The sequence below is a fragment of the Phyllobates terribilis genome, unplaced genomic scaffold (assembly GCF_046119375.1).
Source record: "Phyllobates terribilis strain yellow unplaced genomic scaffold, ASM4611937v1 Scaffold_3__8_contigs__length_932513732, whole genome shotgun sequence".
Classification (NCBI taxonomy): Eukaryota; Metazoa; Chordata; class Amphibia; order Anura; family Dendrobatidae; genus Phyllobates; species Phyllobates terribilis.
In genome coordinates, this window is record NW_027362763.1 from 580,224,548 (window position 1) to 580,236,775 (window position 12,228).

General features: G+C 40.3%; 1 protein-coding gene across 5 annotated transcripts in view; it reads right to left on the minus strand.

Moving 5' to 3' along the window:
* The window catches only part of FMN2 (formin 2), an 872,215-nt gene that overhangs the window by 469,097 nt on the left and 390,890 nt on the right, over positions 1-12,228 (minus strand). For all 5 annotated transcript variants that reach the window (XR_012318036.1, XR_012318035.1, XR_012318037.1 and 2 more), the window contains exon 9: positions 7,342-7,433. Coding sequence is in view for 2 of the 5 variants with exons in the window: in XM_073671454.1 (XP_073527555.1) it covers positions 7,342-7,433 (92 nt within the window). In the remaining 3 variants the exon portion in view is untranslated. The remainder of the gene's footprint in view (positions 1-7,341; positions 7,434-12,228) is intronic.

The following is a 12,228-nucleotide window of genomic DNA, read 5'->3' on the forward strand; positions in this document are numbered from 1 at the left end:
CCTGAGCATGCCGATACCTCATATGTGGGGGAAAACTATTGTTTGGGCACACAGCAGGGCTTGGAAGGAAAGGAGCACCGTTTTGAGTTTTTAAAAGCAAAAATGTCTGGAATCAAGAGCGAATGCCATGTTGCATTTGAAGAGCCCATGATAAACAGTGGAAAACCCCCACAAGTGACCACATTTTGGAAACAACACCGCCAAGGATTTTATCCAAGGGTATAGTGAGCATTTTGGACCGACATGTACTACACAGAATTTGATAACGTTAGGTCGTCATATGGAGAATTTTAATTTTTTGTCACAAAATGTTGTTTTAGCCCCAAATTTGTAATTTTCACAATGGATAATAGTTGAAAACTTAATTTGTTACGCAATTTCTCCTGAACGTGATGATTCCCCATATGTGTCAAAAACTTCTTTTTGGGCACGTGGCGAGGCTAGGAAAGGAAAGAGTGCCATTTGTCTGGAATAAATTATGAATGTCATGTTGCATTTGAAGAGCCCGTGACATGCTAAAAACAGCAGAAACCCCCCACAAGTGACCCCATTTTGGAAACTAGAACCCTCAAGGAATTCATCTAGGGGAATATTGAGCCTTTTTAACCTACAGGTGATTCACAAAACTTTATAACATTTAGATATTAGAACAAAAAATAAAACTTTTCCTCCTAAAATACTGTTTAAGTGCCAAATTTATAATTTACACAGGGGGTAATGGGAGAAATTGTATCTAACAACTTGTTATGCAATTTCTCCCGAATGTGGCAATACCCGATATGTGGATGTACACTACTAGTACTATTGTTTGAGCACACAGCAGGTATCGCATGGGGAGCACAGATTTTGCTGGAATAGTTTGCGGGCAACATTTGCGAAGCCCCAAATGTGTCAGAACAGCATAAAAACACCAGAAGTGACCCCATTGTGGAAATTTCACCTCTCAATTAATTAATCTACGGCTGCAGTGACTATTTTGTAACATCCACGCCAGGCCTTATTCTGGAGAATTGCAAATATGCCAGTCTAGTGCCCATACATTGTGCCCCCACACAGAGTAGTACCCACAAACAGTTTAGAGCCCCCATATAGTATGTCCAGCTTGTGCTTCTGGCGATACGCACCCCGTAAATGAAGTGCTCTCTCCCCACTACAATAATGCCAAACATGCCCAAAGAGCCTCCATCTGCCTCATAATTGAGTGGTTCCATTCAGGGTTTTGTCTGAATCGTGGTTTTGGAGAATTTACCAGATTTATATTGTTTTTTTTATGCTCTTAAGTCCCAGGGCGCAGATACGTATTAGTACGTCTTGGGCTTTAAAGGGGTTAAACACAAAGATAAAAATGAATAAGTATATTTGGTATCATCACGTTCAGAAAAGTCCAATCTGTCAAAATATAAAAATAATTAACTGGATAGGTAAACACCGTAAATGGAAAAAAAAAAAAATGTTTTTTTTATTTGCTGCAATACCACAAAAAATGCTGTAACAAGTGATCAAAATCTCATATCTATCCCTAAATGGAATCAATAAAGATATTGTCCCGACCAACAAAAAATAAGCTATCACACATCTCCATTGAACAAAAAATGAAAACGCTATGGGTCTCGGAAAATGATGACACAACCCAAAAAATATATACCGGTATATATTTTTTTTTACAAACATCAGATTTTTTTTAAACATTACAATAATAAAAAAAAACTGGACTTGTTTGGTATCGCTGTAATCAAATTGATGAGCAGAATCCTACTGCAAGGTCATTTTTACCACATATTGTATGCTGTAAAAACAATTCCCTAAAAACAATGTCAGAATTGTGTTTTTATTGCACAATTTCCCTGCACTGGGAATTTTTTACCATTTTCCAGTACATTATGTGGTAAAATGAATGGTGTCATTCCATAGTATAATTTGCCACACAAAAAAACAAGCCATCATATTTTTATGTGGACAGAAAAATAAAACTTATGGCTCTGGGAAGAAGGGAAGGAAAACCCAAAAATGCAAATACCGAAATTTGACAAGTCGGGAAGGTGTTAATTAAACAGAAGGAGCAAAGAGGACATATCAACCCAGATTTTTTTCTAAATCCAAAGTAACATGCTTGGGGAGTGTAAAGGGATGTCAGGATGGTGCCCTCTGCTGACATCACCAGAGGCCTTCATGGCTTGGATGGGCAAATGGAATTGATGTTCCTGAGTAAAAAATTACAGGAACTCTGGCCTGGACTAAATATTTCAACCTCCATGCAGAACTGCTGCCTAAATTATTCCAAAGTCAATCTAGGCATCCATTTCGGGATCTGACCTCATCACCTGCCACACATTGTTAGGCATCAGGCGTTTGCTGGATCTGAAATGGGTTCAGATTCATCAGTGGATTCTGTGGTCTCCTATTCCGGTCCAGCCAGAGCAGATGCTGCTCAGCATCACCATCAGTCCCAACGCCTTGCTGGTGCACGAGATGTACAAGTTGTCTCTTGGGTCTTTGTTCCTAGCAATGTGAAGCGTAGGTTGCACCCCCTCAAGGTACTCAAAACCACATTCAAGAAGTTTATTAACCCTTTAGGCTCTTCACAGGAATTTTTAGAATGTGGAAAAAAATGAACATTTAACTTTTTTCACAAAAAATTTAATTTGGGCCCAATGGAAAATATGGACCCCAAAGTTTGTTGTTCAATTTCTCCTGAGCATGCCGATAGCCTATATGTGGGGGAAAACCACTGCTTGGCCGCACGACAGGGCTAAGAAGGGAAGGAGCGCCATTTGACTTTTTGAATGTAAAATTTGCTGGAATAATTAGTGGACGCCATGTAAAGTTTGGAGAGCTCCCGATGAGCCTTAATAGCGGAAACTGCCCACAAATTACACCATTTTGGAAACTAGAACCCTCAGGGAACTTATTTAGATGTGTAGTGAGCATCATGAGACCTCAAGTGCTTCACAGAAGTTTATAGCATGGAGCCGTGAAAATAAAAAAATCTATTTTTTTCCCACAAAAAAATGTTACTTTAGCACCAAATTTTGCATTTTCACAAGGGTACCAGAAGAAATTGCACCAAAAAATTTGTTGTGAAATTTCTCCTGTGTAAGGAGATACACCATATGTGGGACGAAACCACTGTTTGGGTGCACAGCAAGGCTGGGAAAGCAAGGAGCGCCATTTGACTTTTTGATCGCAAAATTTGCTGGAATGATTAGCGGATGGCATGTAGCGTTTGGAGTGCCCCTAATGTGCCTAAATAGTGGAAACCCCTCACAAGTAACACCATTTTGGAAACTAGACCCCTCAAGGAATGTATCTAGATGTGTGGTGAACATCTTGAAACCCCAGGTGATTCACAGAAGTTTGTAACATAGAGCTGTGAAAATAAAAATAAAAAATCAAATTTTTCCCACAAAAATTTAGTTTTAGCCAAAAAATTTATTTTCAGAAGGTTAAGAGGAGAAAATGGAACCCAAAATTTGTTATCCAATTTCTCTTGAGTACGCCGATACCCCATAGGTGGTGAAAAACTACTTTTGAGGCACAGTACAAAGCTCAGAAAGGAAGAAGTGCCATATTGGAGTTCAGATTTTGCTGGACTGGTTTGAGGATGCCATGTCACATTGGCAGAGCCCCTGTCACAGGTGTGTCAGATGCAACAGACAGTCGCTTTGCATCTGGCTGCAGAAGGTCTTTGCGTTTGGCTTTGCAGACGGCATCTTAATCCTTCTGACTTTTGGACCCAGCTACCTCCCTTCTGCTCTGATTGACACACCTTGGTCTGGGTGTTTATAAACTCTCAGTCTGCTTCAGGGAGTCGCCAGTGATATTCTCATTTTCCCTTGTGAAGGCTTGGAGCTATAGCTGTCATCTATCTTCTGGTGCCCTTGGAGGACGTTTGGTGTTATCTCTCTGTACTTTGTTCAAGCTAAGTTTCTCCCCCTTTGTTTGTCTCCCTTGTTGTCTTTAGTTTATAGTGGGGTCTGACCAGTGCTCACCCCCCTCCCTATCCAGGGCCTAGATCTAAGGATATACAGGGCTTAGGTTTCCAGCTCAGTGATTGGTGTGGAATCAATATAGGGACGGTAGGGTAGGCAGGGTGTTATTAGATCTGCCTAAAGGTCTCCACTTTCCTTTTCCCTAGTGTCTGGGCTTCCTTCCCCTCATCTCTTCGTGTTGCACTTAGTCTTTCCCACACTGTGCATGACAGCCCCTGAGGTGCCAAAACAGCAGAACCCCACCATCATAAGAGGCCCATTTTACAAACTACACCTCTCAATGAATTCATCTAGGGGTGCAGTGATCTTATTGACACCAAAGATAGGTCACAGAATTTTATATCATTGAGCAGTGAAGAAAAAATTACATTTTTACCCCTAAAATTTAGTTTTAGCCCCACATTTTACATTTTCGTGATGGGAAATGGGTAAAAATGGCACCAAAATTTGTCCCATAATTTGGCTGTACAGTACTGCTTAGCCACATGGCGAGACTCAGGGGGGATGGAGCACTATTTGCCTCCTGGAACGCAGATTTTCCAAGAATAGTTTGCAGACTCCATATACTTAGCCCGTAAGTGTTAGAGCAGAATCCTCCCTCAAGTCACCCCATTTTGGAAATTATATCCCCTTGGGAATTTATCTACAGGTGTAGTGATGATTTTGATTCCATGGGTGTTTTCCAGAAACAATCTCTGAGTGACGTAATTCAGATGAAACCCCCGAGGGATTCATTCACTATAATGAGGCAGCAGAGTAACTCTGAACTCTGTCTGGCCACTGTTCAGTACTGTACTTTATTTCAGACGTGCACAAAACTGTGGCGGACCGTGCTTTTATGCACGCCTAGAAAGCCGGACACCTTGGTTTAAGCGCTCCGCCTTGAACACAGAATAAATGTGAATTGGGCCTTAATGCGATCTTTGAACAAATAAACAGTAGGTGAAGAATTGCTTTTATTTATTTTTTATGCCATTCCTCGTGCGGTATAAGTAATTAGACGACTTTATTCTTCAGGTCGGTGCAATTACAGCAATGCCAGATTTATATCAGGTTTTCATGTTTGTCTGCTGTCACACACTAAATTTATATATATTAACCCATAAATAAAATATTTGTTTTTCACTTTTAAAAATGTAAAAAAAAAGTTTTCACTTTTTTACTTAGTCACTCTATGGGACTTTAACTTTTTGCAGTCTGATTGCTTGTAAAGCATAGAAAAGCAGAAGCTTTGCTATGCTTTACAAACTGTCAGTGCTACACTGACAAACTTGCTACACCATGCTCTTAGTCAGAATCAGCCGACACCCGGCGGCGATCGCGCACACAGCTCTTGTGCACGCAAAATCGCCATGACGTATTCATATGCTGCAGTGCCATGACAGTTTTACATGCAGGTATTGTATGTCTCACGGGGACAGCAAACCACTAAAGCCCACGTCTCACATAGCGATATCGCTAGCGAGATCGCTGCTGAGTCAAGGTTTTGGTGACGCAACAGCGACCTCACCAGCGATGTCGCTATGTGTGACACTTTGCAACGATCAGGCCCCTGCTGTGAGGTCGCTGATCGCTGCAAAGTGTCCTGGACCATTTTTTGGTCATTGGCCTCCTGCTGGCCAGCACACATCGCTGTGTGTGACCAGCGGGACCAACGATCAGGCTGGTATCCATGGTAAACATCGGGTTACTAGGGGCACGTGCGCACTTAGTAACCCGCTGTTTACCATGGATACCACTCTGCTACGGTGTGCGGGAGGTTACCGCTCACCTTAGCAGAGTCGTATCCATGATAAACATCGGGTTACTAAGTGTGCGTATGCCCCTAGTAACCCGATGTTTACCATAGTTACCAGCCTGCTCCTGCTTCAGCAGCAGGCTGGTAACCGGAGCAGGACATCGTGGAACGATTCTTTCCACGATATCGCTGCTCCCCTGATCGCTGGTGAGCCTGCCTGTTTGACAGCTCACCAGCGATGTATTAGCGACGCAGCAACAATCCCTGACAGGTCATATCGTTGTCGGGATCGCTGCTGCATCGCTTAGTGTGACGGGGCCTTAAGACTTAGATAGGAGGTGCTTCTTTTTATCTCTAGATTTCCTGTTCCTAGAGATGTACCTCTCTCTCTGGAGATGCTGTTGTGGTGAGGAGAAAAAAATACAATGTTTTCGTCCTGTGTAAAAGTGCTGTAAGGCTATGTGCCCACGATGCAGAAATGCTCCGGATTTTTCCTGAGCGTTTCTGCATCTCCCCAGCAGAAAAAACGCATGCGGATTGTACATGTGTTTTTCCTGCCAGGGACAAGCGGAAGTGAAGCGTTCTTCACATGCAGTTCGGCATGTGGGTTGTCAAGTGCTTTCCAAGCGATTTTAGCATCAATTGGAAAGTGCTTGACAACTTTCTCATACTATATAAATCCATGCAACCGGCATGGATTTATATAGTGTGACCGAAAGAATGGTAAAAAATAAAAAATAAATCTATACTTACCTTCTGATGGCCCCCGCTTTCCTCATTCGATGCGTCTTGGCTTGCCGGCAGCTCGCGGTACACTAAAGGACCATCGCAAGTTGCCGGCAACCTGAGACGCATCACTAAGGACACCGGGGGCCATCAGAAGGTAAGTATAATATTTATTTTTTATTTTATTCTTTTTTTTTTTTACAGGTACTATGAGAGTCTCCTCTTCTCCAAACCCGGGTACCATCCGCACATTGAAACGCATGGACTCCGCATCTGCAGATGCGGTGATGCGGATTCCATGCGTTCCAATACAAGTCAATGACGGCGAAAACGCCGCGCTTCCGCAAAATAATTGGTAGTGCTGTGGATTTTTCTGCAATGATAATCCACAGCGGAAATTTCCGCAGCATGTGCACAGCACATGCGGATTATCATTGGGGAACATGGCAGACCTTCTACCAAGCGTTTTTTTAAGCATTTCTGCAGTGGAATTGCCGCTGCGGAAACGCTTAAAAAACGCATAGTGGGCACACAACCTAAAAGTTGAATAGCTTTATTACAACTAAAAATGATTTTATAAAATATGTAATGATTGTCTGATTATTTTTGGACATACTGCTGGAACACCCATTGATATCGCAAATGCCTGAATGTGTAGACAGTTAAAAAATGTCATTACTGTGGTGGATCTGCTTTGCACTTCTAGCCCAACAGCAATTCAGAAGAAATAGTAATACAAACCCCCCACAATGGACTCTACTTTATCAGGTGCCATGGTTTCTTCATTCTAGGATTCTAGGTAACATGATGAGTGATAGCTGTCGTCATTGTTTATTGTGAAAAAAACCTTATAACCCCCTTTACACAGCTGGAGTAACAATTACTTACTGCTCAGGTTTGTCTAGGGGTTTTGAACTATCCTTATTTTTTGAAGTCTTCACATATTTTTCAATTTTCTCCTGTTCTTCTGAGACAGCTCTCTGTAAATTAAGAGAAAACCCAAATGTGAATTTTTTATTTTTTTTTATTCAAAACTTCAAAATAAAATAGCTTGTTTTCTTGCCTTATTCATAGACCAACCTATTCACTTTGTAGGAAACATTGTGAAGGTTGATTTTTGGGGGGTCAGACACCATAGATTTTGTACAATATAAAAGGTACCTGTCATCAAAATGAACAACTTATTTTTACTTTTTTTATTAATTTTGAAATGAAAATAAAAAACACCTCTCTAAACATACCTAATTTACATTTTTCTTTAATTAAAAACAGTTTGTGAAAAACAGAAGGCATCTGTTTTTATCACAGACCTATAGACTTGTTTTGGTGAGTTTGATCCGAGATTTGGATCAAAATCTGACAAGTCTATGTGATTTTTTTGCAGACCCCGAATAATTAGGTTCCCTTTTACTGCTGCCATCTCTTTTATTTTTTATTTATTTATTTTTCAAAAAATATACAGTCTTGGCCAAAAGTGTTGAGCACACTTGAAATTGTCCTCTCAAGTCCTCAGATCGTTCTATTCTCCTCTTTCTGTTCTCCATGCTTAGTGTGGCATACAGACACACAATGCAAAGATTGAGCCAACTTTTCCCCTTTTTATCTGGTTTCAGGTGTGATTTTCATATTGCCCACACCTGTTACTTGCCACAGGTGACTTTGAATGAGCATCACATGCTTGAAACATAGTTGTTTACTCACAATTTTCGATTGGTGCCAACAATTTTGTCTGGCCCATTTTTGGGGTAGTGTGTGAAATTATGTCCAATTTGCCTTTTTCTCTGTGTTTTTGTGTTGCTACAATACACACAAAGGAAATAAACATGTGAATAATTAAAACGTGTAATTGCAATCATTTTCTGAGAGAAATACTTCATTTTCCGGAACAATTTCAAGTGTGCCAACATTTTCGGCCAAGACTGTATATTTTTTATTAACTAAAAAGCAGACCATTTAGTCTCTTTCTTGGTTTAATTCTGGAAGTTGTAGTTTTGAAAAAAAAGGCCAAGAGTCTCAAGATGGGCTACTATGGTGCATACACTCCATTCTTGAAGTAAAGAAAATAAATGTGCTACAAGAAATTATATGCCAGTTTGCCGCACAGTATCAAACATGAAAAGATTATGTGCAGCAGCTCTGCAACACATTATCACACATGAAAGAACACAGTAAAGTAGAATCAGTGTATCAAACATGAGACTTGATACACTGTCTCTATAGCACAATATCATAAATATGATTACATACTCTGACGCAGCAGAGATATACTACCAGATAGCATCACAAATGATAGGTTTAGGCCTAGTTTGCATTCTCTGTTTTATGCTGAACTTCCATATACCATGAATACCTGAAAATTATATATTTTGTGTCTTGTAAAAAAAAATCACAAATAATGAAATATTAAAAATATTTTATCTAGCACAAATTAATGATTACAGTTTAAAAATAAGTAAAATATGTAAGTGAAAAATACAAATGTTCTTTGTGAATATTATCTCAAAAGAATGGCACAATTCAGGACCCAGCCTATTTTGACCCTAAAGACCTTGGCATTTTTGTCAATTCTGACCAGTGTCCCTTTACGAAGTAAAAACTCTGGAACACTTCAACGGATCCTAGCGATTCTGAGACTGTTTTTTCGTGACATATTGGGCTTCATGTTATTATTAAATTTAGGTTGATAATATTTGTGTTTATTTGTGAAAAAATCAAAAATTTGGCAAAAATGTAGAAAATTTCGCAATTTTCAAATTTTGAATTTTTATTCTGCTAAACCAGAGAGTGATGTGACACAAAATAGATAATAAATAACATTTCACACATGTCTACTTTACATCAGCATAATTTTGGAAAACAAAACATTTTTTGGTAGGAAGTTTGAAGGGTTCAAAGTTCATCAGCAATTTATCTTTTTTCCAGTAAAATTTACAAAACCATTTTTTTTAGTGACCACATCACATTTGAAGTCCCTTTGAGGGGTGTACATGACAGAAAACACCCAAAAGTGACACCATTCCAAAAACTGCACCCCTCAAGCTACTCAAAACTACATTCAAGAAGATTATTAACCCTTCAGGTGCATCACAGGAACTAAAGCAACATGGAAGAAAAAAACACTTTTTGAATGGAAAATTAGATCCAAAAGTCAAATTGCGATCCTTCCCTTCTGAGCCCTGCCATGCGCCCAAACAGTGGTTTATGACCACATATGAGGTATCGGTGTACTCAGGAGAAATTGACCAACAAATTTTAGGATGCATTTTTTCCTGTTACCCATGTGAAAATTAAAAAATTTAGGCTAAAAGAAAATTTTTGTGAAAAAAAAAAGTACTTTTTCGTTTTCACAGATCAATTTGTGAAGCACCTGGGGGTTCCAAGTGCTGACTATGCATCTAGATAAGTTCCCTGGGGGGTCTAGGTTCCAATATGGGGTCACTTGTGGGGGAGCTCCAATGTTTATGCACACAGGGGCTCTCCAAACGCAACATGGTGTCCGCTAACAATTTGAGCCGATTTTCCATTCAATTTGTTAGCGGACACCATGTCGCGTTTGGAGAGCCCCTGTGTGCCTAAACATTGGAGCTCCCCCACAAGTGACCCCATTTTGGAAACTAGACCCCCCAAGGAACCTATCTAGATGCATAGTGAGCACTTGGAACCCCGAGGTGCTTCACAAATTGATTCATAAAAATGAAAAAGTATTTTTTTTCCACAAAAATTTTCTTTTTTCATTTTTACGGATTAATTTGCGAAGCACCTGGGGTTCAAAATGCTCACCACCCATCTAGATAAGTTCCCTGGGGGGTCTAGTTTCCAGAATGGGGTCACTTGTGGGGGAGCTCCAATGTTTAGGCACAAGCTCCTCTCTCTCAGGAGCTAGCTTCCCCACACTGAACAACACCTGAGTGAAAAGGCTGGATATTTAAAGCCCAGACCACACCCTGGGGTGGAGATATGGTGAATGACCTCCCGCCCGCACTCTGTTCATTCACCTATAAAACATGCCCTTTTACATGGCTGATTAACCCTCTTTGCACCTACTATTTAAGAGAAGACTTCCACGTTTCACATCACTGAAGCTACCAGCCTCAGTGAAACATATCTCCCCTCCAGTATTCTGCCAGTGACTTTGTCACAAGGCTAATTCTAACTGCCCACGATGCATAAATGCTGCTGATTTTTTCTGCATCTCCCTGGCAGGAAAAACGCATGCAAATTTTACATGCGTTTTTCCTGCCAGGTAGAAGCTTTTGTCAAGCGTTTTCGCATGCAGGTTATCAAGCGATTTTCCAAGCGATTTTAGCATCACTTGGAAAAGTACTTGACAACTTGGTCACACTATATAAATCCATGCAACCGGCATGGATTTGTATAGTGTGACCAAGTTAATAGTTAAAAAAAGAATAAAAATGGTAAGAAAAACATTATACTCACCTTCTGATGGCCCCCGGTCTTCTCTCTGGTGCATCCGGTGTCTTGCGCGGCTCCCGGTGGTGTAAAAGGACCTTCCATGACGTCATTTAGTCATGTGACAGGTCACGCGACCGCCGATGTCAGCGGTCGTGTGACCTGTCACATGACTAAATAACGTTATTCGATGGTCCTTTTACACCTTCGCCAGCCAGGACGAACTGGAGAGAAGACTGCGGGCCATCAGTAGGTGAGTATAATGTATATTTTTTATTTTAAATTATTTTTTTTAACAGGTACTATGGTACCCGGGTCTGGATGAGAGTCTCCTCTTCTCCAGATCTGGGTACCATCCGCACATTGAATAGCTTAATATCCGCATGTGTACATGTAGTCATGCGAATATTAACTGATTCAATGGCGGCAATTCCGCACCGTTTCCGCAAAAATAATGGACATTTCGCAGATTTTTCCGCAATGATAATCCACAGCGGAAATTTCCGCAGCATGTGCATAGCACATGCGGATTATCATTGGGGACCATGGGGCACGTATTACCAAGTGTTTAAGTGTTTTCACTGCGGAAATTCCGCGGCAAAAACGCTTGAAAAACTTATAGTGGGCACGCAGCCTAAGTAATCAGATACATAAAGTTATAAGTAATCTGGCAAAAGTAACTAGAAAGACCAAATAGCAATCAGTCTTTTTCAACACCTTAAACACAGGTTCCTTCAAGCTCTTGAGTCATTGACATTAGTAAAAAAACAAGACCATATGTTAATGCTTTATATATTCTTCATTTAAGAATAGTATTTTTCATAGACTTATATTGAAGACTTATTTTTAAAGTGGAATTTTGAAGCTTGTGGCCCTTTTGAGGCATGTTGGAGTCTTATGGTCTTCATTCATTAAAAGGGAATCTGTCAGGGTAGTCCCTCCTAAGCAGTCTATTTGAGCATCTAGGTCATAGGAAGTTGGATAAAATGATACCTTGATATCTGCGATCTGATGTCTTATCCCAGAAAAATCCACTTTTTTCTTATAAGTAAGTGAACTCTTCCAGGCTATGAGGAGGATGTTAGAAATGAAGGAGAGCAGATGGAGTCTTGAAAAATGTAAAAAAATCCATAACATTTTATTAATGTAGAAACATATACTAGAAAAAGGATAAAATGACGACAACAGTACCAAACTAGCCACTTGTCTGGTGCCATATGTCAAGAGAAGATCTAATATCACAGACCTTCATCATTCCCCCATGAAGAAGCGTAACAAGTGAACACGTGAAATGTGCGTCAGGGACACTGGGGGTTCTCTCTCGTGTTGGCCTCATTTCTGGTGCCCCAGTATTGGTATGTTATA